At 45.1% G+C, this 27,684-nt stretch overlaps 1 protein-coding gene across 3 annotated transcripts in view; it reads right to left on the bottom strand.

Annotated features, from left to right (window-relative positions):
* Positions 1-2,180: 2,180 nt before the first annotated feature.
* The window catches only part of LOC147902323 (uncharacterized), a 36,168-nt gene continuing 10,664 nt past the window's right edge, over positions 2,181-27,684 (bottom strand). For all 3 annotated transcript variants that reach the window (XM_087373531.1, XM_087373532.1, XM_087373533.1), the window contains exons 3-5: positions 11,261-11,376; positions 11,078-11,124; positions 2,181-2,564 (exon numbers count right to left, since the gene is read on the bottom strand). In XM_087373531.1, the coding sequence (XP_087229657.1) occupies positions 2,344-2,564; positions 11,078-11,124; positions 11,261-11,376 (384 nt within the window). In that variant the 3' untranslated portion in view covers positions 2,181-2,343. The remainder of the gene's footprint in view (positions 2,565-11,077; positions 11,125-11,260; positions 11,377-27,684) is intronic.

Below are 27,684 nucleotides of genomic sequence, written 5' to 3'. Positions count from 1 at the left end.
TCATGAGATGCTCAGACACCGCAATAGGATACTCCGAGCACGGAGACAGGAGCAGACTTCTCCCGTGATTGATACCTCTAGAGCTCTAGCACGGAGTTAATTCAGCCAGATCACATAGACCCCCACAAGGCGAGACCTTGACATGACCGTGACCCGGAGCCTGTGACCCGACAGCTCAGACAGAGGGTTGACTCACAGATCATACTTGGGGACATCCCCTCCTTGTTTAGGGTTGGAGCCCAACTGACGGGGGTCACAGTGGAACTGGTTAGACGCAGAGCTACGACCAAGAGACGTACCAGGACTGCACCCTTGGGGGGGTGACAGCGCTCTATTACTGACCTCATGCCTCCACCTCCACAGCCTCATCCATCCTGATGATATCTTGCTGCTGCTGCTGATGATGATGATGGTTATGATGTTGTCGACGATGATGCTGAGATTGATTGATATATACAGTCGAGATATGACTATGTTGTACTTAGGATGTTGTACTTAGGATTTAGTACTACCATTTTGCATTTTTTGCATTCTGCATTGGTGTGGATGCTCGTTTAGTAGCTCCACTACCACAGCTCATTGTATCAGGTTTTTCACAGTCTCATAGACCCATCGGTCTTCCAAATACTTTAATAAACTTTCTTTCTTTCTCCCATGAAAAGAGAGTGATGGGGGTCCACACTTGAGGTGGCGCTGAAGAAATAAGGTGGGGGGAAAGAGTTTTCCATGAAATGTTTGGTGGGTTGAGTGCTACACATAGAAAGATGGCTCTCTAAATAAAATAAAATCTTCATGGAATCACCATGTTCTCATCACTCTATTAAGTCCTTGTAATTTTCAATCTTGTACTTTAATGGATCTTGCTACTTCGCATAAATGCAACTTCTTCCACTTTTTCAAGAAGTGGAGCTATCTCAGAACCAGTGCCTGCTTATATGTCTTTACGACTCACTCTTAATGCTCCCATAAAGTTAATGTCATTTTTGCATTGTCAGCCTACATAAGCATGCTATGGGTCTGTGGTGGTGACATCAGCCCTTCTACCGATGATCAATCAACAAAACTCATTGAGTCACATCCCTCAGCATGCCATCAATGGACATCTCTTTATTCAAAGGTAGAATTGAACATCCTGAAACATTTGCATATTCAAAGGTAGAATTGAACATCCTGAAACATTTGCAGCATACTCTCTCATATTTGTATTTTTTCATTAGCCCTTCAATTCTGTGTTCAACTGCTCTCCTCTCTGTTTCCTCTTTGATTAATTGGACCTTTCTGATTCTTCTCTTGTTTTGCATAATAGCATCTACTACCCTGATGATGTTAGTGCAATTTGACTTGGTCAAATTTGCACTGGTTCTTATAAGTATTCACTCATATGGTGGGGGTTTTTACTCTTCCCAAGTCATATCTCCCCATTTTTGAACACTCCTTTATGAGTCTTTCTTGTTTTGTGTATATCAGCTTTTTCTGTTTAAGAGATTGCTAATGGTGTATTTTATTGTTCTTTTCTTAGAATTCCCCAAAAATACCTTTTTGCAAATGGAAAGAATGATAAGGTCCCTATAAGTGTAGAGAAGCCTCACATTTTGTGGTTCGCGGAGTTGTTACTTATCCTCTTTTATCTCCTAATTTACTAATTATGCAACCCTTTTAGCTAATAGCACAACTCAGGTGTGACTGGTGACAATGCAAATTTCACTTATGCTCACTTATGCTGTGCTCTGCAAAACATAAGTGAATTTCATGGTGAACAAACAGAACAAACATAGTTCAGTACTTTCATACAAAACAAACATAATTCATCATGGAATCTCTCTATGTAGTCGCACAGCTTGACCTCCCTATCCCATTATGAAGAAAAGAACAAGCAAATTCACGATCTTGGAAAACACATTAACATACAGCAACAATATCTGTGCTAACAAAAGGAATACCAGTGCAATACAACGTGAAAAGCTAGAAGCTTGAGAAGGAAGGAAATGAGTACAGACATGACTGATGCATAGTGAGAGGAGGAATGTGAATTATCATATGGTGCCAAGAAGTTTTTAAAGGCTATATAAGCCATCGATAAAATGGAAGTTGTTAAAAATTCTAAGAGGTACAACACCGTCACAATACACAATTTAGTAATCAGGCTGTTATTGCAATGCCAGCAAGGAGAGGCAAGAGAGAAAAGAAAGATGTTCAGCCCTAGTTTTAGGACCTTTTTTTTTCAGCCTTACAGTTCTCAAATGACAAGGATTATCAAAAATTCTGAACAGAGATTTCAATTTACCTAGTCTCAATCAAAGTTATGAGTGAAGAAATGTTCTGCAGTTTTCTATTTGCTTAACCCTAGGCATGTGAAGTTGCATCAATAGCTGCCATTTCAGCACGAATTTGATCTTCTATGGCAGATATGCGGAAGGTCTTGAGCTCGTTATATGGAGCACCTTCAGCCAAGAGGTATTGGAAAACCTCTTCACCATCTGTACCTCTTGACTTGGCAAGATAAAGTGGTGTGAGACCATATTTGTCCTCTTTGTTTATGTTTGCTCCATATTGCACCAGCAAGCCTAAATCCGTACTTAAGAAATAACATCATATTGTTTGTTCAAAGAACTAATATATGTAATCTCAGCATAAGGGAATTAAAATGGTACAAATATTTCTTCATCAAGCATAATGTCCACATACAAACATTCATCCTTTTAGAATCCAAAGTTTTTGCAGCCATATTGTTGAATAACAGACAAAAAGCGAGACTTTTTCTTAGCCCTGCTCAGTTGTGAAAGTGAATAATAAGCAGATCCAAAACATAGATGTTCATGTATTGCAGGGGCTTGTATTGACATATCTCATAGGGCACTTGTTCACACAGGTCTTTTGAGTTTTCCTCAGGAAATAAACCATTTACGGCAGAAAATTCACAGTTACAGTAGAAGGTGATAACCAGAAGCAATCCTGAAATTATAGGAATGCCATCAAAACCTTCTACATTTTACTCTTCTAAACGTATAACATCATCCCACTGAACACTAGAATTCTGTCAACTCTACACTAATGGGGAATATGCAGCTTTGGGCAGTGAATTACTCAGAAGAGATTGACAGGCAGCTGATTATGTGGAATGACAGTATACTGGATGAGCATGGTAGGCAGCTTGGTATGTCTCAATATATGCAGTGCTCCAGGTGGGAGAGAGGCCTTGCCACCTCCGTAGGTTCTTGGAAAGCTTTCAAGAGGCTTCCAGAAGTTTGCCAACAGCAAACGATTAGTCACCTCAGAGGATGTGCAGGGAGGATACTTCATATTGATGCAGCTCTTCCCCTTGACTGAGTGGATACAGATGACGGGCCTGTTGTTTGCTCCATGTGGATGGGGGATTTCTTGAGGGTAGGTATTCCTCTCCAAGTTATAGCTTTTTTGGGAGCACATGAGGATGCCTTGGTTTTTTATGTACAAGTAGGTGGCAGGCTGGTTATTTCTTCACAGGATATTCTTTTGGGCATGCCTTTTCAGCCTGTCAGGATCATAGGCTTTTTGGATCAGGGCAAGGACTCTGCATGGCATATTGATCCGATCCCTCGTCTTTCTCTTTCGGTTTCTTGGAGGTTGTGGCTCTTTGGAGGAGTCCCGATAAAGTTTGTGGCTCTTTGGAGGAGGTTGTGGCTCTTTGGAGGAGTCCCGATAAAGTTTCTTCAGTGGGACCCACGAGAGTGGGAATGGATTGTTGCAGGCAACCAAGAGAAGAGCTTTCCTTTTTTTGTTACACGGTCAGTAATGCCAGGAAGTTCCAGATCAGTTGTAGAGAATGGAGACCTTCCAGGGCCCCTCATTGGGAGAGTTATCACGTTTCCACTGATTTGCAGAGGGTCTTTTGGCGGAGGCTTTGGAGATCCCAAAGAAATAGAAAGGTCACTCTATTTTTTTGGCTTTCTATTCATGGAGGGATTGCAGAGAATAGTTGGAGGTCTAGATTTGGGGCAAATCCCACTTGTCCTAGGTGCTTGTCTACTGATGAGTCGATTCATCATTGTCTATGGGAGTGCAGACATGCGAGAGCCATTTGGATGGAAATTCCCAGGGTCCTCAGTACTTTTGCTCCTTCTCGTTTCTTCATGACGGGGGGATCAGTGGCTTGTCTCTCCCTATCAAGGCCTTAGATCTTCTATGAGTGGCAGGATGCTTCTTGGGCCATATCGATTCGATGTCACCTAGTAGAGACTTGCTCTCTTGAGGATGTGCCTATCTCCCGCTATAGACCAGTACATGCTGATGGGGATACCGCTTGGGAGATACTGGCTAGCATCATTGCTTGGCATATTTGGAGGGCTAGATGCACAGAGGCCTAGGACGGATCTCAGGTCCATCCCTCGCACACCTGCTAGTATTTGGGCTGACACCGTTCACACATTGATGGTGAGTTGGGCGAGCATGCAGGGTTCTTCCCGGGCAGCCTCAACCAGGAGGGTTATATTCCTTAGGGAATGGAGGGGTTCCCCCTTTTTCTTAGAGACTATAGTAGGGTTGAGATGGCACTTTCAACCTCAACCTTGGTTTCTTTCCAGCTCATTTTGGAGTTTTCTGTTCCCTTTTTCAGGGGGGTTTCCTCATGCACAACATGATGTATTTTCGCTTTGAGCTTGCTCATGTGGGTACTTTTCATACTTAGTAGAAGTCTTTTTCATGAAAAAAAAAAAACTCAAAAGTTCATGTGTCTCCTTCTCTAAGTAGAGGTAAAGCTCATGCCCTTACCTCATGGTCAAATCATGATTGATACACATGATGTACTGACGAAAAGGCTTGAAAGGTAAACCCTTTTCAACTCCCCCCCCCCCTCCCCCCCCCAAACGCCTTCTTAACATATTTTCCATACATCTTTTCACCACTTTATTTTGTGGATGGTAAAAAAGCAACTTCATGCCAATCTTCCTTCATTATGTTTTCAAAACATAATTTAGAAAATAAGTATCCTTATCCGAGGTAATATTCACTTGCTATCCATGAGATATCATTACTAATCTAAAGAACAAATCACTTTGAAGCATTACTTGTCTCTTTACAAGCAATAAAATATGCCATTTTGCTAAATCTATCCACAACGATAGTCATGCTATCATACACCTTGTTGGTTCTTGTCAATCCCAAGATAATGTCCATGCGAGGTCCATGCTCACACCTTCCCATGGCTTCTTTGGCAATAGTAGGGGTGATATAGTCCCGCCCTATACTTCTCCTAAAATGATGTATTTCTTTTATGATGTGTGACTCCATGTTTCTAGTTAGTCCCTAGAGTCAAGAGGGGGATGTACTGTGGAAGCCATCTATTGGCATTGATAGGGTCTAGTTATTAGGCCTGGCATATGAGTTCCAAGATGTTGGTGCATTGGTCTTCTAGACCTCTAAGTTGTTCATGCATCCATGCTGAGACGTGAGCCTCTGAGTCATGTTTGGGATGTAAAAGCCATACGAGTGCTCAATCCAACCTCTAAACCATGCTTAGACTTCAGCCTCTGAGTTGGCATGGGAGCCATATCTAGTTCAGACATTGCACAGTTTAGTAGTCCTGCCACTGTCATGTTCTGTCCTTGGTTCCATTCCAGTAGTCTCTCACCTTGCCTTCATGGAGGATGTTAGAATATGAAGCCAAGTTGAGTCGGTTTGGTGTGTTCTAGTGTGAGTTCTAGTCTAGTGTGTCCTATGGATGCCACGTGTCACATTGGGAGTTATCCCATATGCCTTAGTGTTCATATGTGTGTGTGCACTCTATATAAGAGCTGTACTTGTCTATTGTCAAATCAATCAAGTATAAAGGTACAAGCTCTTTGGTCTACATGTGAGTACTCTCCTTTTGTTCATTGCTCTAGTCATTTCATTTCCATTTCATTATGTCTCCTTTTGAGTATCACTTCCTCTCTCCCTAGCCTACCCTCTCTCTCTCCCTCTCTCCACCATGTTCCTTCAGCTAAATGTGTGAACCATCACAAGGAAATGGATAGTCTACATATTCACACTTACTATCCACGCTTGCAATAGAAAGAAAAGAGGAGCTTCAGCTCTAGCACTCTTTACAAGAGTCTCTCATGTGAGTGTTCTAGCTTCTTCACATGAGTATCTACCAAGTGGGGGCGAAGAGATGGAAATGGCTTTTCTTCCAACTGTCCCTTCGGGTTAATTCTTGACTACGTAACTTGCACCTTTTCCTAATCTCAATACATTATCTCTATTTTACAATATGGATTGCCATATATTGCAAGCATCTTATATTTAGATATTGGCCTTTAATTATCTACATTACAATGAAGCATCCATGTACTTGAAATAAGTGACACATGCTCCCATATCACCCAGGCTTCACAGCTTTTTTGTTTTGTTTTTGCAAAAAAGTACTTCTATTAAGTATGAAAGAAAAACGCAAAGCAAGCTCAATGCAGGAGTACATCATGTCAATAAATACATGAGAGAAATCAAAGCTCACTCAAAAAGAGCTAGCAAATAACCAGGGTTTCGGCTGAAAATGCCAAGTCAACCCTGAAACAAAATCAGAGATAAAAAGAGATTCCCTCCAGACTCTGAAAAAAGTGTTCCTCCTAGCAGAGGCTGCTCTCGATGCCTCTATACATCTTGGTATCCAAATATGCCAAGCTGCAATACGAGCTAGAATCTCCCATGAGGTATCTACTGAAGCATGTGTAGCTCTGAAAGGAGTAAATGCAACATGCTGTAGGGACAACTCTGAAAGGAGTAAATGCAATATCTTGTAGGGAACATAACTCTACTGAGTGTCAACAAACCGAAAAAGTCCCCTATGAATCATGTCCCTCGAAAAAGACCTGAGGCCCCATAAGAGAAATCCAATCCATTGAGCCCCAGGTCATGAAGAAGGATAAAGTATGGAAAGTATATAAGATCCTTGCAATACTCTTCCAAATCATCCTCACCTGTCTGCACCCCAAAGACAATGCTGAATTGTTTCAATTGTAGAATGGCAACGAGGACATGTAGGGTAAGCCCTGAACCTAGATCTCCACAGGTTCAACGCAATCCCTCCGTGAATAGAAAACCAAAAGAGAGAGTGATTTTTCTATTCCAAAGGGATTTCTAGAGTCTGCTCCAAAAGTTTTTTTGCACATCTGCAGAGATGTGAAAGCCGTCCCAATGAGAAGATCGAGAGGGCCTCCAACCTCTACAACTAGGCTGAAATCTCCCGGAATTTCTAACCATGTAACAAAAGAAGGGGATGTTCTTCTCTTAGTGCCCTTCATCAATCCACTCCCACTCTCCAGGCTTCCACTGCAAAGATCTGGTAGGGACACCTCCATAGAGACAAAGTCTCCATGAATCTAGAGCCAGAAGAATAGGGTCAGGATCTAGGAACCACTGTGAATCTGTACCCTACTCCATATAGCCAGCAATCCTGACCGGCTGGAAGGGAACCCCTAAAGGACATCATTAGAAGACATATGTAGCATCCCGACCATAAAAAACTAGGGCATCCTCATGTGCATCCCGCAAAGCAATAACCTGAATAGGAATACCTATTCCAGTGAAAGCACCCAACCAAGTGGAATCTGTAAGGGGCATATCATCTATATCCACCATCCACTCCACTGGAATGGCAGCATCAATCTACTGAGTCCTCCCTGCACTCCCTCTGAGATGACCAACTGAAAAAAGTCTCTAATCCTCTGGATGCTTTTTGAAATCTTTCCAAGATGCCACAGTGGATGGATTATTGATTATTGTGCATATGGATATAGCCTCTACCTCAACTCTAGGACCACCTTTTGACTATTGAACTAGTTAACTCGATCGTTGGTACTTTTGCAATCGAAATTGATGGCTTTAGTCCACAAGGAGTGGAGTTGGTGATGGCTCTTGCAAGACTCTGAAAAAACTAGGATTCACCCTCCAATTCCCTAGCAAGCTCCAACACATCTGTTTCATGTTCATACGCCTTATGTTTCTAGAAGGAAGGCATTATTTACTACCTCCCGACCTCTCCATGAGTTGGAGTGCGGTGAGTTGGAATGTGCACAGACTCCACAATTGTGCAAAATACTAGGCCCAAAAGTTGATCCTTAGGCAGGGATTGTAGCAGGCCCTAGTAGTCAAACATTGGTTGGAGCAGATGCGCATTGATGGGAGGTGCCATCACTGCATGGAGAGAGACCTTGAGACGATCCCACACTATCTTTAGAGCTGCCTCCTAGCACAGAGGTTTGGTAAGGGACCCTTCAAATAGTGGTTCAAACTCAAAGATTGGAATGGGATTTTATCTAAAGTATGGTAGCTTGGTTAACAAAGGAAGGTCACGCCTTCTCCATTGACATGGTCACCCCAGATTACACGATCTGAGGACAGAGAATCCTTTAGATCAAGGTACAAGATGTAGCTCCCCATTCTTAGCAACATCTTGTTACCACCCTAGAGGATAGTGTTTGGGAGATGGTATCCAACACACTGCTTGAAACATTTGGGTCACATGTTTCTGCTTGTGATGGGGGGGGGCACCAAGTCCCCCCCCAGTGTACCCTAGTCACCATTTAGCAAGACATCAATTGTACCTTGCATGCCATTTGGGAGCACAAGACATCAGAATCTAGAGCGACCGTCAAGAGACAGGGGTGTTTCTGCAAGGCTTGGCTTGCAAGTATTTTTTATGTATTAGATTGAGGCATTCACTAGATGTGTAGTCCCCCACCCTGGTTGCTAGTCCTTATCTCAGAGATTCCCTAGGTATTGACTTGGGTTCAACGAGTTCTCTCTTTGTTTTCCAGTGTTCAACACCTCACAGATCAAGGTACAAGATGTAGCTCCCCATTCGTAGCAACATCTTGTTACCACCCTAGAGGATAGTGTTTGGGAGACCATATCCAACACACTGCTTGAAACATTTGGGTCGCATGTTTCTGCTTGTGATGGTGGGGGGCCACCAATTCCCCCCCAGTGTACCCTAGTCACCATTTGGCAGGACATCAACTATACCTTGCATGCCATTTGGGAGCGCGGGACATCGGAATATAGAGCGACCGTCAAGAGATAGGTGTGTTTCTGCAAAGCTTGGCCTGCAGGTGTTTTTTATGTCTTAGATTGAGGCATTCACTAGATGTGTATTCCCCCACCCTAGTTGCTAGCCCCTGTCTCAGAGATTCCCTAGGTAGTGACCTGGGTTCTCGGAAGACAAGTTGGTTGACAACGAGTTCTCTCTTTGTTTTCCAGTGTTCAACACCTCATGGATTGCTAATTTGTATGGTCGGTTTTCTCAAGCATTAATAGAAAGTTGTTTCTCTGGAAGGAAAAAAACAAAGCCATCCCCCGCCTTGGATAGCTCAAGGGTTTGCTAATGCATCCTCACACCACTCAACCAATGCATTACTTGAATAGAGACTCGGGTTTTTCAAACCTCAATAGTCAAGATTAAAGGACCTTGACATAGATCCTTCTCACCCTGAAGAATCTACGACAAACTAGTTTTAAAAACTGATAGATGTGTTTTTGCCCATCCAAAACAAGATTATCGCACCATTCTAAGAGCTATTTACATAAACAAGTCTGGTGATTTGAAGATAATATTCTCCCCATAGTCTTGGATGTGTAATTCCATCTGTGTGACGCTTCAGTCCCACACTTTTCTTGGACTTCCATCCAGCATTCTAACTATATAAGCATAGTCAAATGGACTGGTTTTGAGTGTGAGTCTTTTTACCAGTTTGAAATTGATGTTGATAGAGTCAAACAATACAATGGCATTATGATTGGCCACTTATGCCTTCAGTTTTATTAATTCCATTGCGATACAGCCTCTCACAATCCTACTCATGGATTTCGAGAAGGACAGACCATAAGGTGGTTTATGCTTTTATGAAGGACACCAAAAGGATCTTGGGATTCTTATGACACTGAATCAAAGGAGCCTCAGCTTTATATGCGTGCAACTCCAGCTAGTTTTTCATTGCAAGCCACACAGGAAGGCCTTCTTGCTTCCACATTCCACTCGTCTCACGGGTGCCTGCTAGCATCATTCCTATTTCTCTTTGTCATAGAGTCTATGGACAACTTTTTGAAGTTACACCAGGCATGTCTAATCGAGAGGTGCCTCTTGATCAGGTACGGGAGGAGCTGTTGGACTGAGTTCATAGACGACTTAACTTTTTTTGTGAAGAGCCTAGAGAGAATTGACTCCTCTTGATCAGTTAGTGCTTTGCCTTTACAACCTAGGATCAATTGACATAAATCAATTATCTTTTACACAAAGATAAAGATCTCTCTCACTTGGGGTGAGACCTTGGGATTTCATTGAGTCCCCACATGAAATACTAATTATTATTAGGGGTGCCAAGTTGGGATCAACTTATACACACTAAGCAATAGGTGACCTCTCCCTTCCAAGTAAGGCCCTTGTGATTAAGCTGGTCCTACCGAACATAACTTGGTATATTGCATTGTGCTGATTGGATGCATGAAATAACTTCAATGGCTCATTTTGCAACATTCTACGTCATGCCACATGAGATACCAAGCCAATGTCTAGCAGACAACGGCCAGCATCACAGCATGGCATTTCTAAGTTGTATGATGTATGGCCTAGTCAATGTTTGGTTAGACACTATCTACACCTTGTACTCAATTTGGCAGCAAGGTAAGGAGTGCTACAAGAAAACCACAGAGCGACACAATTTGCCAAGGCTTGGTTTACAATACTTTTCTACATTTACGCAGATCAAGGAACCTATTGTGGCATAGCCCATCACACAAACTATTGATTCCTACTTTGAGGCTACCTTAGACAATGCGTTGGTATCTGCTGCAAAACAGACAGTCTCTCTTTCGCATCAGTAGCCTCACACATAGCTGATTGTGTATCACCTTTTCTCTTTTGAGGGATGGAACAAGGAGATTACGAGTCCCAAAATTTGTGCTTGTGGCACCAAAAGGGAGAGGTGGGGTGTTAGTCCAGATTTCATTTACTACCACCTTCTAGCAAAATACGTGATAAAAAATACTATATCTTTATCATTTGTGAATCTGGCTGGAACAGTGCTATCACAAGAAATGACATGTTACTAGTACCCCAAAAGGATACGGACAATTGGCAAGCTTCCTGTTCTTGCAGCCCAATGTATAGCAGTTCTGCAAAATAAAATCAATGTTAGCCTAGAAATTAAGACTTTTGTTCACATTCGGTCTGACTCTATACAAATCAAATAAATGAAAATGTTGCAACTCACAATTTAACAATAGACGTACGATACACCATAAGATTTACCTCCCGGTGTGTGAATCTGCTGTATTGATGTTTGCATTCAATCGGATGAGAGATTCGCAAATATGAAGATGGCCACAATCTGCTGCCCAAATAAGTGCTGTTCTTCCATAGCGATCCTAGAATTCAAAAACAAAGCCAAAAAAAAAATCACCCTTTCTCTAGTTTTTCCGAAAAATATAATATACTTTGTCTCAAATCAAAGGAAATAGCTTGGCAAAACAAGTGCAGATTCCTTTAACAAACCAATGTCATAAGAGTGAAGTGCTAACTTGGACAAATCAAGGAACAAACCTCTACAAAGGATCCTTCAAAAAGAAAATGGAATGAACAGGTGGCAGAAGGCCTCTTCAGGAGACCCACAATACACATGCAACTTGACTCCTAAACTATAAACAATTGGAATATATCCAATGTTCTGCTCTCTGGTGGTAAGAGAGGCTTCAAAATATGAACAAACAGGCCTCACAATCCCAATTTCTAGTTCAAGTAGCAAATAGAAAAACCTTCCATTGCCTATCAACTTAACTTTATGATGCCAAAGGCCAAAATGCTTTAGCAAATCAAACCTGATGTAAATAACAGCCTTGAGGGGAGAGGACACGTTCAGGAGGGAGTTCAAATAAGGCCTTCAACATCTCAAAGAATGGAATGATCACCTCCAAATGAAGCCGGGAATGTAAGGACCAAGCTGAAGCACCCAGGTGGGTCCAATTTACAATCTAACTGTAAAAACTAGAACCACAAGAGTGATGTTGCACACAACCTAGTGCTATTCAAAAGGGCTCACACCCAATAGAGATTTGAAGGATATCGGGCTGCACATTGAACAAAAGAACCTCCTGCAGGCGCCTTTAGAAAGAGGTGCCACAGACCTGCAAGAGGCACCGTGATAATCTTGAGGTTCCTCAAAAGACAAAGACCACCACAGTCACGAATGAGAGAAGCACAAACATAAAAATCAACCGGAAAAGATGCAAACATTTTGCTCCCATATGGGGTTTGATCTTGCAAATTGCCATTGTCCTCAAACGCTAATGTGCATGCAGAGCTCCGGCACAAGAACATCAAGATGCATCAACAAAGCTTGAGGGAACAATGACTAAGCCAACAATGCAACAGCACATGACGTCCAAGAAAGTGAGAGGAGGAGAGGAAGAGGTGTGAAGGAGTGGAAGGGGGGTGGGCATGTGGTTGGGGTTGGGGATGATAATATCAAGCAGCAGCTTGATGCTGCCACCAATGCGAATAGAAGTTAGACCAAGTATGGGGAGCACAAAGCCAAAGACAGCAGATCATCTCCGCAGTTAAATGCAACCAAAAAGTCATTTGTTTTGAAGAGACTTTAACTTTAGAAACACTTATAACTGATCCTTCAATAAAAACATAAACAACAAGCAACAGGGCAGCTACCCTAACTGCAAATGAGAACACCATTGCCTAATACCAGTGTCTGCCATTTGCTAGTACACGCCACTAAAATGCCTCATAAAACTATTGAGAAGAGGATAAATTAAGCTAAGACACATCCTCGTTTCCAAACTCAATCTCTTGTAGCAAAATGATGTTCAGGTTAACACAGTAGAAAACACAAGTGGACTTCATATTACCCCCACAGCTACACAAACCTCCTAGATTCCATAAAGGAGTGAAGAACACTTAAAATTAAACTCGCTAATTGGTGGCGGGTAGCAAGCATCCAAAGTGAAAGGGGGGAAGGGGGTGAAAGAGAAGGGTTGGAAGAAAAGGGGGAAGAAAGATAAATGTGTGTCAATGGAGAAACTATCAATGGCACTGGGTGATGGGAATCGAGGGAAGTTATATGTGAAGCAATAAAGGACAATATTGAATTGTCTTGTAGCTTTCTTCTCTTTGGATCAGACTCACTACCTATGGTAACCTGAGACCAGGTGCCCACTGCCAACTAGTGTGGTGGGCTATGTAACCAAGGGATTCCTTGACCCATGATCGATACCTGCAAGACATTCCTCACACTGCTCAAGGCAACTCAACCATGTTAAAGTCACCTTCAATAACCCATGAATCTGCAATGGGGATCCAAGAGAGCAGCTCCTTCCACATAAGAGCACAGTCCCCTCTATCCTTGGGGATGTAAAGATTGATAAAGCCAACTCTATGTCCCCCAATCATGAGGATAATCTACTGAGCTCTAGAAGGAATGATCGTCGGGTGGAATACCTTACCCAACGTGGTTGTGTTGAAACAAACCTCTCCTGTGTGGACTCCCTCCTACCAAGGGGAGGAAAATCCATAGGAGAAAGAACCCCTACACTTGCAGAGGGGGAAGCTCTGTCAATAGGGATTCCCAGAATAGCATTTCCAAAAGTGGAGGGTACAAACTCCTCCCCAATTAAATCTGCTAGTACAAAGAAGGAGTTCCTATGAATCAAGCTTGGCAGAGGAGTACAAAGAATCCCCACACTCGAAGAAGGTAAAGGAGAGGCGACGCCCTTGCCTTTGTTGATAGAAGTAGACCAAAGAGCAAAAGAGGCAAGGGGTTGCCCCAGAGAAGGGCCAAGATTCTGAATATCATTCACCACTGGTCCATAGGTGGATCTGAGGTGTCTCTGGCAGGAAGAGAGGCACTGGATGGCCCCTCCTGAACTGGACCTCTGTGTCCACGACTAAAACGAGAATATCATCCACTTGAATCTATGGAGGGTCGGGGGCATGGGATGTGTCCTCCTATAAAGAAGGTGGAGGATCAATAACCCATGTGGGGTGGAAGTTCTGGCTGGGAGAACACTTGACAAATAGTAAAAGTAACATTTCATGGAACTTCCCAGTCCAAACGCACATTCAAAAGAAAGATCTATGGAAGGCATGGCCTTGTGCCTGTATTTACATAGGTCCTATGCTCATCAAAGGCATCCCATGACAATGGTAGTGAAATGCTGGATCTGCGCCCAAGGCGCTCAAATGTAAATGCATCCGCTCCCGTGTGTAATAAGGTGGTTAGATAGGAATCCCCCTCACTATTTATTGTAAGTACCCCATTATAAGGAGCATGCGATGAGAATGTAGGGGTTCGACGTAGCATAGCGGGTGCGTGGCGACTCATTCGGGCATTCTTAAATTGAGATTAGGCTTTTGTGCAAGTGTGCGTCCATCATGTGTGGCCAATCATTCAAGTCAGCTTGTTTGGGGGATAGGCTTTTGGGATTAAGGCATGAAATTGGCAATAGTTGTCAAACCCTGTACACAACCTCAATTGATGAGGATATCAATTCTTTCAAGTAAGGGTATAGTGTCACAAACACCAAAAGTTAACTACCGTGACTGTTTAGTGGTGTTACGACCAATGGACCGATCTCCCTTTCCATGTTACAACTACTACTATGTGGAAAGATATGAGATCTCCTACCCGAGGTGACTCTAAAGAGAACTGCAAACAAAGCTCCCTTCTAGCATTCTATTTCTTCTGAAATACTCTCTTGGAATACAAATCTCTTTGCATCTCCATCTTGCAATCTTATAGCAGGAGCACCCACAAGATAGCAAACGTTTTTAAGGTCATGAGAGCATGGAATGAATGTCGGGAACAGTGACAGACCTTGATCTACGACAGTGTGCAGACTTGTGAACTGTGTCTATGTGGTGCACCGACTAGTCACACGGAAGGCTACTCAAAGGAGTCAAGAGGATGACCCAAACCTTCAAGAGCACACCGTGAACCGTGAACGTATTGGGAACGTGTGGCTGGATGGATAGCTTCATAGAGAGGGGTCAAGGAGGAGCCCCTCATGTGTAAGTAGGCTCGGGCAAAATTGCAGTTGCATAAAGTAGTCCAAAGTAGTCAAATGCTCGTATCTTTATGAACTGTGACTCCCATTGATGAGCCATGTGAACAGGCCAGTTCACAAGATCGAGTGGAGGCGAGGATGTGGGACCCCTCGTACTCGGTGCTCCTTTGGCTGCACTGCGTAGCATTTGGTGGTTTTCCAACATGGTATCAGAGCAGGTGGTTGGCCTGCGGACTGTGGCTGTGACACATGTACTGGCGCGACATTTACTGTGACTAAACTGCGACTTCAAGGCGGCTGCTGCACCTGGTTAAATGAAAGTAATTGCGTGTCACGTGGGACAGCGGGATGACCCACGCATATGTCCTGACTGCAGTTGCGACTATTCTATGCTAAGGTAACAAACAATCGTTGCTAGGAATTGAACGGAGTCTCTACACACTCGCGGGAGGTGGCAGCCTACAGGTGCTTGGCTGCAATGTGCTAGTTCAGACTTTGACGGTGGTATCTTGTGAATGATGAACTGTCTAGAAATTTGATCGGTCGATCTAGCCTTGTGTGTGTGGGTGGTCAACATTATTAGCTGACCACGACCTCTGTGTGGGTGGTCAGGTTTCTGGGCTGATCTAGCCCTTAGCAGGTCTTCAGCATTTATCGGCTAGCCAGTTCTCTCGTGGTGATAGGCCCATGGAGGTTGTTGGAAATATGGTGTAACATGCAACGGTCATCTGATCGTGTAATTCACAGCAAGACCTTCTTTAAACCTTTAGCGAGGAATGAGCGTTGTTTACCATAGAGAGAGGAAGGAGATAAGGGTAGAGAGAGAGTAGAGTCGACAACCGATTGGGTCCCTGTACCCATTGAGGGCCCCCTCCCCCAATCAGGGGAGAATTTGCTTTATACTTGGAGAACTGAGAAATACAAAGAACACTCTTCAAGAGAGCACAGAACACGCTTCGGAAGAGCTCACTGTGCACATGTATAGCAGACCCAAAGACCTGAGAGGCAAGGCCGACCAATACCGAGACCTTGATGCTTTCCACACTGACGATGTAGGACACTTCTGCAAGGCAAGGAAGAGGCTTGTGCTGTCTAGCGGAATGCAGGGTTACTGCGTGAGTGAGAGAGTGAAAAGCTAGAAGTGATAGATCCTATGAGAGAACTGAGAGATGACGGAAATATAGAGCTGAGAGTGAGCTGTGTAAACTGTAAAAGAGAGCTGAGAAAGCTGAGGAAACAGTGTCCAAACCTCGTTTGCTGGTCCAAACCTTCGACTGTTGTGCTGCGTGGTCACCTTCAGATCAGGCTGAACTGATGGCCAAGGGATTGAGGCTAGAGCAGGGACCGATCTGAGGATCTCAGGGGCTGCACAGGAGGTTGAAGTGGAGCTGTAGGAGGACTGAAGGCAGGAGCAAACTGAATGAGAAAACAGGGTAGCCAAGGGGCCCTTTTATAGCGCTGGACTGAGCCAACCCAGTCTGTAAACAGACTGACTCAGTCTGTTTTACAGACTGGCTGGCCTACAACCAGCCTATAAAAAGCCCTCCCTGGCTCATTTGCCAGGGGAGTTTTTGGGCAGCCTTTGCAGGCTACCTTCCCTGCTTACCTGTCCAGCCTTTGGGGACCCTAAAGGGACTCCTAACCTAGGCTAAGACCTAAACTATAAGAGGGAAACACTTAACCTACTATTCTCCAGTGGGTACTAGTGAACAAGAACTGACTATTGACTTGACCTAAAGCTGAGAGACTGACCTACGTAGCTTGTGCCTGACTGTCCCTGGACAAGGGCTCACAAAGGGGTAACAGCATACGACAAAATCTCCTATCTGGGAATTATAATACACTTGTCGATGTAGCTAGTGTGTCACCTTGCACCCAAGTGCAGGGGTGCATGTGACATTCCCTCCTTCTTAACTTGGCGGTAGGTTCATTGCTTCCAAGTAGTCCGCCAATATCTGGGGAAACTCTTGGAAAAAATCTTTGTCCAACCACACTGCTTCATGGGTACCTCGATCCCGGAACTTGGTGTAAAACTCCCGGATCCTGCGTCCTGACCCATGCTTGAATTTATGAAGAAGGATCTGTTCTGGCTGCAAAACTTCGGCTTCATCAAGAACTTCAGGTTGTTGCTCGTCGGAAATCTCTGAAAGAGGAGGCCCAAAATATGGCTTCAACCAAGCCACATGGAACACGTTGTGCATAGTCCAACTGTCTGGTAGGCGTAACTTCATTGAGACATCGTTGTTCTTTTGAATAATAGGGAATGGTCCGAAGCTCCTGAAGGACAGCTTAGGGCATCGCTTGCCCACCTGCTTCAATCGTTGCTTGATAATGCGTAAATACACCCATTGACCCTCTTTATACTGGACATCTCGTCTGGATTTATTAGATTGGCGTGTATACGATGCTTGAGCTTTGGCGATGCGGCTTTTCACGGACTCCGTAATCTCTGCCATGGATTCGGTGGTTTTGTTGGCTTCAAGACATGGAGACACCATCTGGGTGAGGAGTGAGGTAAATCGCCGTCCAAACGCCGCTTCATAAGGTGTGCAACCAATACTCAAAGAATAGGTATCGCTCAAAATGGCCTGCACAAGCAGAAGAAACTGCTCCCACTTTCCCTGAGCATCATGACAATATGATTTCAAAATATCAAATGCCATACCATTATACTTTTCCGTCTCGCCGTTCGATTGCGGATGGAAAGCGCTGGACATTTGCAGCTTAGTACCAAAATTATCAAACAAGGCTCGCCAAAAGTTAGATGTAAACTTAGAGTCCCTGTTGGATGTGATGGTCTTTGGCAACCCTCCAATGGGATACCAATATTTGATAAACAAATGAGCTACATCTTCAGCGCTGGCCGTTTGTTTGCAGGAAATGAGCATACACTATTTACTAAAGCGACAAACAATAGTAAGACATTGAGTATTACGCGTACCTGTGGATGCTGGAAGTGGTCCCACAAAATCCATACCTATGTCCTGGAAAGGACCATCGGGGATGGGCAATGGCATAAGTAAGCCTGTCGCTTTCTTGTGGGAAACCTTGATCTTTTGGCATATTTGACAATTCTGAACATAGCCGTATACGTCCTTCCGCATCTTTGGCCAATAGAAATAGCGCTCTAACTTCTCCAAAGTCCCGTTGATACCTCTGTGACCACCAGTAAGGGCGTCATGGGCATCATGAAGAAGCAACTGTCGTTTGTCTTTGAGTACACATAACCTTTTCTTATAGAAAAGCCAACCGTCCTCTAATGAGTAATGGCCTGGAGCAAGCGTCGTGGCTAAATGGAACTAGGTGCCAAACTCTGCTGACTCCGCGTACTGTGCCTTCATGCTATCAAGATCCTTTCCTTTGATTTCGAGCACAGTGGCTTGCTCAATGGTCTAGATGAAACCTTTCCGACTAAGAGCGTCTGCAACGAAGTTGTTTTTGCCGGGAACGTACTCGATCATTCCCCCAAATTGCTGGAATATCTGACTCCACCGCTGCTGCCGATCACTCCATTGCGTACTAGGCATTGTCTGAAGCCACTTAAGGGCTTGGTGATCTGTCTTCACCGTGAAAGTCCGTCCGTATAGGAAAGGCTTCCAATGTTTTAGTGCCTGGATGACACTGAGGAGCTCTCTATCATACACTGAATAGTTCTTTTCGGCATCGTTAAGCTTTCTACTGTAGTATGCCACAGGCCTATCTTCTTGCTGTAAAACTGCCCCTATGGCGACATTGCTAGCGTCTGTGATTACCAAAAATGGATCATCCCAAGAGGCGATCTTCATAACTGGTGCTGTCGTGGCCAACCGTTGCAAGTCGTGGAAGGCTTGCAAAGCTTTGTCAGTGACTTGAACTTTTTGTCTGCGTGTCTTTACCCCCTTGAGTAAATCTGTAAGAGGGGCTGCGTATGTTGAGAAACCCTCCATGTGCGAGCTGTATGCTTGACACAAACCCACAAAGAATCGTATCTCCTGGGCCGTCGTGGGGACAGCCCAACTTGTGATAGCTTGGATCTTCTCAGGGTCCAATCGAATCCCTTGAGCACTAATGATGTAGCCCAAATACTGAATTTCCAGCAATCCAAATTCACTTTTCTTTGCGTTGAGATATAGCTGGTTATCACGTAATAACTGTAGGGCACATCGCACATCCTTAATATGCTGCTCGGCTATCGCGAAAAAGATAAGGATATCATCGAGAAAGATGAACATGCACTTCCCAATATACTCTGCGAATACCCGGGACATCATCTTGTTGAATGTTGGAGGTGCATTCTTCAGACCAAAGGGCATGGCGACGAACTCGTAATGAGCTCACTCAGTTCGGAAAGCTGTCTTTGGGATGTCAGCTTCAAAAATCCAGACTTGATGGTAGCCACTCTTGAGGTCAATCTTTGAAAAAAATCTTGCACCATTGAGTCTTTCCAAGATGTACTCGATGCGGGGCATAGGAAACTTGTTGCTTACTGTAAGTTTGTTGAGTGCTCTGTAGTCGACACATAGTCATGCGGACTTATCCTTCTTTGCCACAAATAGAATGGGTGCAGCAAAAGGCGAAGAAGAAGATCTAATAAACCCTGCGCGTAGTAATTGAGACAATTGATGCTCTAACTCCCCCTCCATAGACTTTGAAAGTCGATAAGGGAACTTACTTGGAGGTGTCGAGTCTGGAAGTAGATCGATGCGATGGTCTTCCGGTCGGTTGGGAGGTAGCTGGGGTGGCAGATCATCCCGGAGCATGATGTCTTTGAACTCTTGGAGTAGATCCACCATTGCTTGCCCCATCGGAGGAGCGACTTGAACTGCAGTGATCTGGCACTGGACATAGACAAGTGCACACATGGCACCCTTGCGGACGGCGCGACCTGCTTGAATATGAGAGATTAATGGAATCCTTGGTATGCTTCGATCACCACGTATCACAGCGGGCTAAGGTAAACCTTCCACAATCGTGAAGGTGTCTTGCCGCCAATCAGGTGTCGGAACATGCTCACGGAACCACTGGATCCCGAGGATCATGTCGCACCCCATCAAAGGAGTTAATATAAAATCCCGCGTAAACATGGCCTTTTGAACTGAAAAAGTGAACTGGATGGCCTTGTGTGCGCAAGCCGCCGTCCACTGCAAGCTCGTGAGGCACCAAGGTGCACCCCACTGTCTGGGCAAGCTGAGGGGAGATGGCATCTTCTGAACTCCCCATATTGAACAGGACAATAAACTAATGCCCGTTAGCTGTGCCATACGCTTGAATGAGCGCCTTCTTTTAATCTGAGAAGTCGCCCTCCTTCTTACCTTGAAAGACCACCGTGGGAACGGCGTTCAAAGCAGGGAAGACGGCATTCGTAGCTGAGGATGGAGGTGGAGCTGGAAGAGCCAATACATTAGCGACGAACGAAGTAAGTGCTTTTGCATCCTTTTCGGCAAGCCACTTCGGACAATCCTTCTTGCCATGCCCAACGATGTTCTTGGTGGTATCGCTTTTGCTCGTCGGGATGTAGATAGCCTCCTGTAATACCCACTTTAGCCTTCTCATCCGGAGTCATCTTTGGCTTGGACTCCCTCTTTTGACCAGAAGCCTGGCCGTCTTTCTTTTGGAACTGGTTGTCCTTCTGATCCTTACCCGCTGTGTTGTTTGACTGCTGCGGGACTTTGGAATCTTTCTGGACCTGCTTGGGCTTTCCCCCGTTCAGCATCATCTCTTCCATGGTGCTTGATTGTGTGTCCTTTCCGGATCTCAGCACAACCATACACTCGCGGTAGTCAAGCTGGATATAGACCGAAGCTCTGATACCAATGTAACATGCAACGGTCATCTGATCGTGTAATTCACAGCAAGACCTTCTTTAAACCTTTAGCGAGGAATGAGCGTTGTTTACCATAGAGAGAGGAAGGAGATGAGGGTAGAGAGAGAGTAAAGTCGACAACCGATTGGGTCCTTGTACCCACTGAGGGCCCCCTCCCCCAATCAGGGGAGAATTCGCTTTATACTTGGAGAACTGAGAAATACAAAGAACACTCTTCAAGAGAGCACGGAACACGCTTCTGAAGAGCTCACTGTGCACATGTATAGCAGACCCAAAGACCTGAGAGGCAACGCCGACCAATACCGAGACCTTGATGCTTTCCACACTGACGATGTAGGACGCTTCTGCAAGGCAAGGAAGAGGCTTGTGCTGTCTGGCGGAATGCAGGGTTACTGCGTGAGTGAGAGAGTGAAAAGCTAGAAGTGATAGATCCTATGAGAGAACTGAGAGATGACGGAAATATAGAGCTGAGAGTGAGCTGTGTAAACTGTAAAAGAGAGCTGAGAAAGCTGAGGAAACGGTGTCCAAACCTCTCTCTGTTTGCTGGTCCAAACCTCCGACTGTTGTGCTGCGTGGTCACCTTCAGATCAGGCTGAACTGATGGCCAAGGGACTGAGGCTAGAGCAGGGCCAGATCTGAGGATCTTAGGGGCTGCACAGGAGGCTGAAGTGGAGCTGTAGGAGGACTGAAGGCAGGAGCAAACTGAATGAGAAAACAGGGCAGCCAAGGGGCCCTTTTATAGCGCTGGACTGAGCCAGCCCAGTCTGTAAACAGACTGACTCAGTCTGTTTTACAGACTGGCTGGCCTACAACCAGCCTATAAAAAGCCCTCCCTGGCTCATTTGCCAGGGGAGTTTTTGGGCAGCCTTTGCAGGCTGCCTTCCCTGCTTACCTGTCCAGCCTTTGGGGACCCTAAAGGGACTCCTAACCTAGGCTAAGACCTAAACTATAAGATGGAAACACTTAACCTACTATTCTCCAGTGGGTACTAGTGAACAAGAACTGACTATTGACTTGACCTAAGGCTGAGAGACTGACCTACGTAGCTTGTGCCTGACTGTCCCTAGACAAGGGCTCACAAAGGGGTCACAGCATACGACAAAATCTCCTATCTGGGAATTATAATACACTTGTCGATGTAGCCAGTGTGTCACCTTGCACCCAAGTGCAGGGGTGCATGTGACATATGGGCCTTGGTGTGTGGTCCTGAACCTCCTCGCGGTGGCATCTTGGTAATATGGATATATTGGAGGGGTATTGAGGTCCCTTGGTGCACAGATGACACGTGGACAGTGGGGAGAAGTCCCATATGCAATAGTGGCATTGAAGATTCCTTGGATATATATAGGGTTTGAGACCCTCCTCACTATCCTAGCCCGATCTTTTTGGCTATTGAGGAGGCTGCATGGCTATGAGGCAGGGGTGTGGAACCCTCCGTACTCGGCGCTCCTTTGGCTGCCACTTGGCACCATCTAGTGGTTTTCCAACATGCTTCCAAGCAAGGACACACTCAAGGACTAAGGAGCTATGCATGGGGAGTGAGCTTGCGTATTGGTGCCAGACCACGAGGAGCTGTCCATGGAGGGACTGGCTCAAGGGTCGGAGGAACCAAAGGATGAAAGGTAAAATACGAGTAGAGACGTGCCTTCTGTGGGGAGCTAAGCGTTAGCCTAGGAAGGGGTGTGTAGTACGAAGGAACCGAAAAGGCCATTTGGGTAAAGACTTGCCAAGAAATGAACCAAGGAGGCGCTCTAGGGAGGGACATGCCAAGAAACGAACCAAGGAGGGCCCTCCAAGGAAGGACATGCCCAGCCCGAGACTAGGGAGCTAGCCCAAGACATCAAGTGCTGAGAATGGGGAACGGGGTGTCAGCCCACACGACAATGGGGCAACAAACATGAAGCGAATGTAAAGAGCAAGCTGACGGGAAGCAAGCCCAAGAGCTAAGAAGAGACAATGTGTTTCACAGTGCAACTAAAGACAAAGGGAACCGAGTTGGGTGATGGTATCAGACTTGTGTGTCAAAACCGTGGAAGGCCATATACAATTGGGGTTGCAAACGTCCGTTGTGCCTCAGGGTCATGAAAAGTTAAGTAAAAGACCTATCATGCTACAACCATACTACATCCCCCTTTTCTTGTGTAATGCTCTCACCTTCCTAATCATCCCCTTCTCCCATTTAATCTATTGCTCATACATGCTTCATATTCAACCTTGTTGTCTCTTTCCTACTGCTTTCATAGGAAGAGCTGGGTATTCTCAGTATGCAGGGTTCCGAAGCTTTTTGTCACCTACAGATATATCGGGGTTGTCGGTTGTAGTATATGTGTAGCTTAGGACCTCGAGTCGTGTTCCGGTGAGAGACGTAGGCTTAAGTGTGGTAAGCAAACAAAGTGCATGCATGTGTAAAAGGAACATGTATCATCATGATTGAGGTAATGAAGGCTTTTGCCTTCATTGGGGGTTGCAGGATTTAGGAGGAGTTTAAGGGTTTAGAAGGAGGTTCCAAGGTTTAGAAGGAGGTTTCAGGGTTAAAAGGAGTTCCAAGGTTCAGAAGGAGGTTCCAGGGTTAGAAGGAGTTCCAAGGTTTAGAAGGAGGTTCCAAGTTTAGAGAGGTTCCAGGGTTAGAAGGAGGATCCAAGGTTCAGGATAGAGTACATGGTGGAGAACTCGTCTCCCTCGTAGATCATGGAGTTTAAGGGTTGAGGAACAAAGGGTTTAGGGGGAGCATAGGAGTGGGAGAGGAAGAAGGTGTAAGAGCATAGGGGAAAGAAGAGAGAGGAGGGAGGAAGAGGAGGAGGGAGGAGGAGAGAGGAGGAGGAGGAGAAGGGAGGAGGACAGAGGAGGAGGAGGAGAAGGAGGAGGAGGGAGGAGGAGGAGGGAGGAGGAGAGGGAGAGGATGGGTTGCAAGGTTGAAGGAGAGGGGAGGAGGAGTTGCAAGGTTAGGACATGCTTTTGGACGTGAAGTGCAAGAAAGCATGGACACTTGAGACAATTGCTTGAAATACCAAAGTAGAACTCAACACAATGCCCCAAAGAGTGTGGGCTTCATTCCATTATGGGGTATTTATACAAGTTAGAGAGCTTCTCTCTCTGCATGTAGGAATTGTAACACATTCTCTCTCTACATGTAGAACTCGCATGTAGGAGTTGTAACACATTCTCTCTCTACATGTAGAACTTGCATATAGAAGTTGTAACACATTCTCTCTCTACATGTAGAACTTGCATGTAGAAGTTGTATGTAGGAGTTGTAACACATTCTCTCTCTACATGTAGAACTTGCATGTAGAAGTTGTATGTAGGAGTTGCATGTAGAACTCGCATGTACCCGTACGTAGAACTCGCATGTACAAGTCGTATGTAGAACTTGCATGTAGAACTCGCATATACAAGTCGTATGTAGGAGTTGCATGTAGGAGTCGTATGTAGAACTTGCATGTAGAACATGCAAGTTGGATTTCTAAGAGGGATTATTTCTAGCCTTATGCAAGTATAAGCGGAGCTTTGCCGCTACTCTACACACACATTCTGTTCTACCTAAGTCCATGTTGGCACAGAGACAACAAACCTCAATGGGGGTCAAAGCGCAATGAACACCCAAAATTCTGGTGTGGCTGTTGGGATCAAATCTACACCGATTAACATGCCTCTTTTATGAAGAGTCAATATCAATTTACATCATATTGAGCTTTACCTTGTTTCCCCTTCCTCTCTATTGGAAAAATCAAGTGGAAAAATGAAAAAGTAAAAATATCCTTGTGGTTGTACTCAAGGACTAAGCTCCAAAAACATGATGAGTTTTATCTAATCTTCCTTTTCATTTCTCCCATCTCCTCCGTTTTTCTTTCATGACTGCCCATTTCCTCCCGCTTGGCTTCTTCCTATTCCCTTGTCCATACTCTAGCCTACTCCCATGTGTACTCTCTAGCCCCCTTCTACCCACCCCATGATCTCCTCTTCCTACATAGCTGACAACCTCCCTCTCTCTCACCCTCCAATCCCCCTCTTCCTTGCATTCACAGATGACAATCCTTCCTCTCTCTCGCCCTACACAGCTACCAACCCTCCTCTCTCTCGCCTTACACCCCCATCTTTCTTTGCACTCACCCTTGACTCTATGTTCCCCCTCTCTTTCCATGCCATTGGCTACTTGCCTCCACCTTTGTCTTAACTCACTGCTCTTCCCATCACATTGGCTACGTGCCTCTCCACCTCTCTCAACTCAACCTTTCTCACCACACCTGCGCTCATACCTCTCACCCCCACGCAGAAGTCTCCCCTTCACACCTATCTTTTAACACCTTCTCTTCAGCTTTCCAGCTAATGCTAACACGGCCTCACCATATTGACTCATCTCTTTCACATGTCACCCTACCAACTCCTTTCCCTCACATCAAAGTATGGCTCTGGTGTGTCTTGCCTCTGTGAAGCTACCTGAGTACTCTGGGCCTCTGCCTCTGGAGGCTCTACTGGGAGGTCGAAGACAATCTCTCCCTCAACAGTCTAGTGATGCTCTGAGGGGGCTCTAGTTGTCTTCTTTCCTTAAGCTGTGGGATCTGCTGTAAAGCCTAAGCTTGCTTGTTCACACTAGTGGGCTTGCCGTATGCGGTCCTTTGTGGCCCTCTTTCTTGGCAACTTTTGAATCACCCTAATCCCATAAAGTTCTTCCAAAAGCTACACGGAGAAAAAATACAAGTGGGGAAGTGACATGGGAAGACATGATAAAGTTTTCAAGGACCTCCATGAGAGAGAAGGGAAAGAAAAAGATGTTATTATCATAGAAAAAGATATGGAGAGAAGGACTGAAGAAATCATAGAAAAAGATATGGAGAGAAGGACTGAAGAAATTAGCAAATGGGAAGTATTCAGACTTGCAAGTTCTAATAGTAGAGTGCTCACCTCCCACAAGGTGAATCAAGTTGTTGGAGAGGATTTATTACAGCTCCACACGTACAAGAATTGGCTAGCGCCTCCTGAGCTTTTAGTAAAACTCGCCTCGACAAAGATCATTGCTTGTAGATCTCATATGCAAAGAAGATCTCAATTGGGCAGTTCCAGATATCTTCTCATAGGATATGGATTGAGACACGTGATGGGAAAAGGGAATTCCACATTAGAGATGGATCAGCCACTTTATGATATATGCAAGAGACAAAGATTGGGGAGCACTTTGCATTCAAATGCCCCATGTACTATGAAATCTATGGACAGCATCCACTGTCTATTCAGTAGTGGTTTTGGCCCAATTCAGAGAGTTCTTGGCACATCCCAATCAGCCAATTTTCCCAAAGACATAGAGATCAGTGCATGTGAGCATAGAGAAGAGCAGTCAGAGGACGATCATAGATTTTTTATTCGGTGACCCACGCCAGGGGCAGCAGGGCTATACATAGTAGAACACTAGAGTGCACAACTTTGACAAATTCGAACTCCAGTGGACACCTACATGAGGATTGTAGACATGTCTCTATTTGATGTGGGGAGATGGACCACTTGGAGTGTTGGTAGCACTTGTTAAGCGATGAGCTACCTCTTGGAGACTGCACAGAAGGAGGGAGGGACCAGGACAAATTGATCATGCTGAACATTAATAGCAATTCATCACTGATTTTCTCCCTGACGATGCCCGCTCTCACTAGATCCAGAGCTGTGATTAGGAGAGCTCCTCTCATCTATCCTGAGCCGATTGGTGGAGTTGGTCCCACAGACAACATACATAGGTCTCATCACTCAGATGGATAACCGACCGATTGGCTGATGGCCAAGGACTTCCCCTTGTTGTCCTTTACATTTAGGTTCTCTCTCTCACACATTGATAACTTTCTTCCTTTCTTCCGTTCTTTCTCTCTTTCTTTCACCTCACCCTACCGAGTCCCATCACATGCCCCCCCGCCCCCCCCCCCCCCTCCCCCCCTCTCTCTCTCTCTCTCTCTCTCTCTCTCTCTCTCCAATTAGTAGATGCTCTCTCTCCAACTACCATATGCCCAATTGATCTTCATTGCATTGTCCTACTTCCCCCCAGACACATCATCTTATGCACGTGAGGTCACTACAAAGGGACACACCCCATATGAGATGATACATGATGACATCATAGAGTTCTCCAGGCAGGAACCCTCCTTTTGGGTAACTTCAATGCATAGATAGGGGAAAAACAAGTGCGCCTACTAGACTTTGCATATGAGAGAGATCCCCGCATAGTTCCAAAACTAGATGCAAGAGAGCTCGGGATACTTAGACACTCAACAGATGCCCCACGTGTGATAGGATAGGAGCGACATCTACTTGAGTTGGGGGCTCAGTCCATGACTTGATCATCTATAATGGCCTCCAGAGATGGCCATCATCTAGGGGACTCACTTGTTTACAATATGACGAGGGGACAAGTACAGTGGACTACCTATTGGGCCCATTAGCCTTTGCCTCACGGCGGATACACGACTTCAATGTACCCCCTCCCCCACTCGGGGCTGACCACTCATACCTAGCCTTCCATATCTCTGCTACTATGCCACCCACAAGGAGAGCTCCTCCCACACATGCTCGTGTCCAGATCCACTTTGACCACGCCAATGAACCAGTATATGTGAGCCACTTAGCTAGAGAGCTTCCAACCCTACTTAGTGATGGTATGGACCTCGCCCACACCTCGGACACCCTTCTCTTAGTGGTACAAGATGCTGCCACACCAGATCTTTCCCCATGAGTCGACTTGCACGAGCCCGAGATGGGAAGATGCCTCAAACCCATGGTTTGATGACAAGTGCGGAGAGGCAAGAGCCCACCTCACATGGGAGCAAGCCTTGGGCCATTTGACATCATCTAAGGCACAACAGATCTTTTGATGATTGACACAT

Source organism: Dipteris shenzhenensis, chromosome 4 (assembly GCF_047967505.1).
Source record: "Dipteris shenzhenensis isolate YYH24624 ecotype China chromosome 4, Dip_SZ_1.0, whole genome shotgun sequence".
NCBI classification, from domain to species: Eukaryota; Viridiplantae; Streptophyta; class Polypodiopsida; order Gleicheniales; family Dipteridaceae; genus Dipteris; species Dipteris shenzhenensis.
The sequence above is the reverse complement of the archived record's forward strand: the minus strand, read 5'-3'. Positions and strand labels throughout refer to the sequence as shown.